At 42.2% G+C, this 6,000-nt stretch overlaps 1 protein-coding gene across 1 annotated transcript in view; it reads right to left on the bottom strand.

Moving 5' to 3' along the window:
* Positions 1-6,000, bottom strand: part of zmiz1a (zinc finger, MIZ-type containing 1a) — a 96,363-nt gene that overhangs the window by 6,233 nt on the left and 84,130 nt on the right. Inside the window, 6 exon segments of the mRNA XM_020603257.1 lie at positions 37-143; positions 283-356; positions 359-474; positions 576-796; positions 944-1,058; positions 3,281-3,416. Of these exon segments, the coding sequence (XP_020458913.1) occupies positions 37-143; positions 283-356; positions 359-474; positions 576-796; positions 944-1,058; positions 3,281-3,416 (769 nt within the window).

The raw sequence follows: 6,000 nt of genomic DNA, 5'->3' as shown, positions 1-6,000 counted from the left end.
GGACGCCCACTCATATTAGGGTTGTTCATGGCTGATCCCATGCTGGCTGGATTCATAGATCCAGGCGGGCCTCGTGGGCCCGGCTGGTTTATGAACTGGCTGTTGTAGGCTTGAGCGGGGCCCATTTGAAACGATGAACACATCTGGAAGCAAAACAGAATGTTTCAGTGTTTAAAACAATTATGTCGGGGTTCCAGCAGGTGAATGGGTAACAGTATCCTGTGTATATTTGTATTTGTAAGCGGTTACAACTGTAAACATGTCAGCAGGTGTGTACTGTACCTGTCCATACTGGTTGATATCTTTATTCTGCGTTTCCTGTAGAGCTGCCACCGTGGCTGGTGCTGCGGGTGGTGTGCGTTTTCCACAGCTGCAGCAGCAGCGGCGGCGGCCGGCTGAGTGAAGTCACCAGGAGGACGTGTGTGGGAGGTCATTCCCATACCTCCTGGAGGGGCGTTTGGGCCTCCAGAATAACTGTAAAAAACAGACCATGTTTTAATCATACCAGTCAATTTTATGTCTTGATTTTAAAAAAAAAAAAAAAAAAAAAAAGAAATTTGTCTCCAGTCTCTTACCTCCCACTGTATCCCCCAGGACCTCCAGGGTAGCCAGGCCTGCCATACATACCCTGCTGCATGTATGGTTGGTTGGAGCCTCCCTTGTTTGGGAACTGTTGCTGCTGAGCACTGAACTGAGGTGAGTTGAGCCCTGCTGCACTGGTAGACATTCCCGATCCCATAGGGTTCCCTGCAGGATTCATGGGGTTATTGCTGTTTGCCATTGGGTTACCCAGCACCTGGATTTAACAAAGAATCATAAAAAGGATAAAATATCCATTAGGTTTGGAAAATGAACAAAATAGGCAAATCTTTTCAGTCAGACACTGACTGTGGGTGAGAACACATTTAACTGCAGACTGGATGCTGTTCTTGCATGGACATACCTGACTCTGTGATGTATTGGTCACGCCCCACACTGTTGTAACCACAGATAATGACCCAGGGGGCTGGTTAGTGTTTTGTTGCCATGGGACAGAGTCATAGGGAAAGGATCCATCGCTGCAAAGTAGATCAAAACACAAAGATGTACCTGATGTCACTTGAAGTTTAAACTGGCTTAGAAAAAAAGCCACCAGAGTTGCATGCCTCTCCAAAGATATGAATAAATAAAAGGCAGTTTGAAATATTGGGCATTCAGTTTCAGAACATAATTTCAGCCAGGACATCTGCCAGTGAAATAAGTAAAAAAGCTCCAAAGACCCCACATATACACAGGAAAAGTTAAATATTATTACATTATTTCTTTAAGTTGTTGAAAGTCTTTTGTTATAGACAGGAGGAGAACAGTTAGACTCTTTCGCATTCAGATTTAGAACAAAAAGGGCAAAACATGAGGGTCTGCTACATATATAAACAACACAAATCATCATGGTGAGAGGCAAGTAGCCAGTAAGAGCTAGCAGGAATTGTTTTTGGAGAACAGTTTGTTTTCGCTCAGAGGTTAGCTCTTGGAATGGATGACATGTTCAGTATTGCTTCATAAAAGCGTGACATTATCCCAAGATTCTCAGCAGAGGCAAACAGGACTCTTGGATAAGTCCAAGCTTTCTTTAACAGAGAGAGATAGAGAGAGAGAGAGAGAGAGGCAGGAGCACACACTGTTCTCCAAAAACATTACTTCACAGCTGTGTTCCCTGGTGGTCTGCCCCTCCACCCCAAATCATCTGAGCTAAAATCAAAGGACACATTATAGGCCACCTTGAAAAAGCAGACAGGTATCAGACAGTTTTCCTACCTTGACCATTTTGCCTATCATATATAGTTTACAATCATTAACTAAGTTTAACAATGTATTTTTCTTCTCTCCTCTATTTATTTTGTTTACATTTCTCTTTTTCTATGCATGACACCTACGTTTCTCCACAGCCACCATCTAAACTCACGCCACACCATCCCTCCCAACACATGCTTCATCTTATCTGGTGTTGCTTTAGTCACTGTTATGGCCACTGCCTCCATATTGTTTTGTGTAATGTTTTTTTCTCACAATAAAAAAAATATATGCATGATGACATAACTGTGTAACATTTCTGGTAGAAATCACATGATCGGATTTATAAGCAGAGTGGGTGCAGGAAATAAAAAGAACACCTGCAAATGTATGCTTGTTTCTGAGGTTGTTGGAAAATATTGCAAAATATGGAGGAAAAACAGACCAGAGAGAGACTGTAGAGAATCAGTTCTAGGGTTCTCGGTACTCTCAATAAAAATATCAGACTCAGATGTATCTTATGGGTAATACATTCAGCAGAGAATAAGTCGAATAATATGGGCAGAAACAGCTGTTTTAACCTATTTAATTCAATTGCAAGTGACTCATCTGCCACTGCACAGCTGCACTTGGTGGTAGAACTTTTCCCCAGGGCCAGACAGGGTCCAGTCCTCACCCATACAGTTCTCGATCTGCTGTCAAAAATCATTCAAAGTCTAAACAGTCTGTTGAAAAGTATAAGATTTACTGAAGAAAAAAAAAAAAATCAAAAACAATAGCATCTGTTTCCGGCCCATGGAGCAGAACGCCTACAGAGCTGGAGACATTCTTTTTTAGCCCCTCTATCTGCTCCTCCTTGCCTGGGGCTTGCTTCATCCCACCTTTCTCTCTGACTTACTTAGGGATATACTTCAGTATATATTTTAGTGGTCAATATATGTTTCTAAAAAAAAATAAAAAGACCACAAATGACAAATGCAAATCACACTGGCTCCTTCAGGTTCAATGCTAGGTTACAAGATTGACGTAACACACACACACACACACACACACACACACACACACAAATCCCTCTTTACATAACTTCACAGCTAAGGGCTGTGCCCGTGACCCCCCCCTTGCCCGCTGCCTCAGCCGTCAAGGCCACCATCCTTGATCAGTCTGGGCAGCCATCCAAGCAACAGACTGATAAGCTTTTTCTCTCTCTTGCCTGCTTTAAGGCTACCAGGGTCACTTCACAATCGACTTTCTCATTTCAGCCTGTACACATCAGTATTAAGCAAATATAGTGAATTAAAGCAAATAAAACAAATTTTTCACAATTTCCCAGATCTTATGCTTTATGTGTTTTGCCCTTGTAGCTCCTCATTTACTTATATTATGACCCCAGAAAAAAAGCTTCATTTAACTGGTGGGATGGAGAATCATTATCCTTGAGCTGAACTGATAACATCCATTTACTGTAAGATAAGAACAGTCTGAGGAGATGCTTCAGGGGCTCCCCACTGACCTGTGTGTGAGGCCAGGCTTCATGCTGCTCATGCTGGGCTGCATGGGGACTTTTCCCTGCGGTTCGTTCTGCCGGTTCTTCTGGTGACGTAGCAGGAGGAGGCGACCCAACTCCTCGCACCACGACGACAGCAGGGCTGCAAGGAAAACACACAGACACACACATATGCACGTTAAGTCTCCCCTCACTGTGTTGAGGCTTGTGTGTGTGAATGACCACTGAGAAAAGAACTAGATTTTCTTGTTTTTGGCTCAATTTGTAACACTTTTAAATGTCTAATGAACAGATTTACCCTGACAGGTGTCTTCAAAGTGCAGTGTGCTGCAGCCATTTAGCCTGAAGTTACTGCTTAAAGCCTCCAGGGGGCAGTCTAGATCAATAAACTGACATTGAATATCTGCCTGTATGGATTGCACAACCATGATATCACATCATCTCTACCTGCAGTGTAAAGTGTAAAATGAAATCCATCTACAGCACAAAAGGAACTTGCAGCTTTTTCTGTCACAAAGAGGGCAAGGCTGAAAGCGTGAGGCACACAGCGACTGAGCAATTCAGGTTGCAGATACGATCTACTGTATATACGTAGGAAGTAAGAAACTGTGCTATCTTCGCTCTGATCCACTTCCTCTACTCATCAGCACTTCAACTGTCTTCACACTTTCCATGTCTTCTGCCATGTCTAAAGGAGTAATCGCACTGTGCAGCCTTTTCACTGCCTTCATGAAGACAATAGTTGAGATACTGTTATACAGTTTTTTCATGAGCCAACACCCCCCCTTATTAAAAAAAAATAAAGGTTATAATGTTCACTACTTAATTTAATATGCTATTTACACACAAAAAGGAGAGAAGAGAGAGGAAGAAAAAAGAGAAGGAAGGAATGAAGCACAAAGCAGAGGAGAGGTAACATTTCCTCCTGGAGGGTGGAGACAGCCAAGCCTCCTAGTTACAGAGGAATTATTCCACCCTGCCATTACAGAGAGCTTATCTCCCCACTAAATCACCACCTCCACATGAGGGACTGTCTCTTCAACTGGCAGCCCACCATTTAGTCCTAAAGATCAGCTCCAAGCACAAGTGATGGAGTCATTCTCAGAGGGAGAGAGAGCGATAGAGACACAGAGGAAGAAAGAGAGTGGTGGTGACTTATCATATCAATGTGGCTACGAGCCACCGAATTTAACAAGCTGCCAGGACCAGAAGTCATCCATAACAGAGCGAGGGTCCGCTCTGGGCATAGCACACATTTAGCAAGCTTAGTGCAGTGTACATGACCTTGTTTTCACCCCTGCCAACACAGTCACACACCCACAACTACCATACTACTCACTTTATCTCTTTAGTCTGCATAAATGCCCTTCTCGCTTACAGTACACACCCACATTCCTCACAGTCATTTCTGACATATTATAGTGACAACTTTAAATACTATCCTGATCCATCTGTCTAAACTATTATTAATTAAGATGTTTTGTTAAGGTCAATAATGGAGAACAAGAAGAAAAGATGCCAAGAGCACAGACAACCCGGCCAACAAAAACAGGAGAATGCAAATGCAAGGTTTCTCCTCGTTCATCTTTCCATTTATTAACGTTCAGTTCACACTTAAGCCGTGCAGTTAATTCACCACTTGCTCCCGAAAGCTCTAACAGATGAGCCAAGGTCAAAGGCTCTTTGTTTAAAACCTTATTCACTCTGAGCTGTCTCTTCAGCAGCGGCTTCCACTGTCAAAGAAACTACTCACAACAATGATTAAGACTGTAAAAGGATAAATGAATGCGATATGTGATGCTGAGCTGAATCATTGTGAATCAAATCCTGTGTGTGTCTATTCCAGGAATAATTTACAACATCATAAAACAATAACTTTACTTAAAGTAAATTCTACAACGAAAGTGCCTGATATGTTATTAGTTCTCCTCACACAGGCTTAGTCTAGCTTTGCTCAAACACTGGGTATCTACAGGATCAAGCAGCAGCTCTTGAATGACAGCGCTATCCGATAATGTGCTGACATGACAGTCGACAGTTTGTAGCGTGCAAAATTACGTTCATCAGGAGCTTGCGGCAGCGTTGCAACTTCTCCTGCACTGAGGGTTTGCAGTTCTTAGTCTAATATAGAGAGTACACCCTAAGTACTTACAAAATCCAAACAATAATATTACAGTTAGAAACAACTGTAAAAAAGGCAAAACAATATTTGCCTCTTAAAATGAAAGTTACATCATAGTTTACTTAGACATGCCAGACAAGCCGTGCCTGTCTGAAGACATGTAAAGATGTATTTACCTACTCTGAGAGAAGCCGTTGCTAATACCATCCAAATCCATAAATTGAGTTTATCTAGGCTAATCTCACCATTCTTATGTTCAAAGTGCAAGCAGAGGCATTAAACTGTCAAGAAAAATAATTATAAAAAAAAACAACACCCAAATCCAATTATTTATTTAAATACATGGCTGTGGGTGACTAATCTTTGGAGACACTCGAACCTTAGTCTGAAGCTGATGTGTTGTGTTGTGGTGATTTTACCGGATTCTATGAAACAGGTCTTGACACAGAGACCTCTCCCTAAAAAGTGGTCTGTTCAGTCTTCTAGCAGCAGAGAGAGCAGAACGTAAACTATCCAGAACTCTCTCAGAATAGCTTCATTTCTGTAATGTTACAGCTTTTAATTGAGTAATGCCCAGAGACATATGGGTCCCCCTCAATCGGGC

This window comes from Monopterus albus, unplaced genomic scaffold, assembly GCF_001952655.1.
Source record: "Monopterus albus unplaced genomic scaffold, M_albus_1.0 scaffold60.1, whole genome shotgun sequence".
In the NCBI taxonomy this organism is placed as follows: domain Eukaryota; kingdom Metazoa; phylum Chordata; class Actinopteri; order Synbranchiformes; family Synbranchidae; genus Monopterus; species Monopterus albus.
Note: the sequence above shows the minus strand (reverse complement) of the source record. Positions and strands in the feature narration are given on the sequence as shown.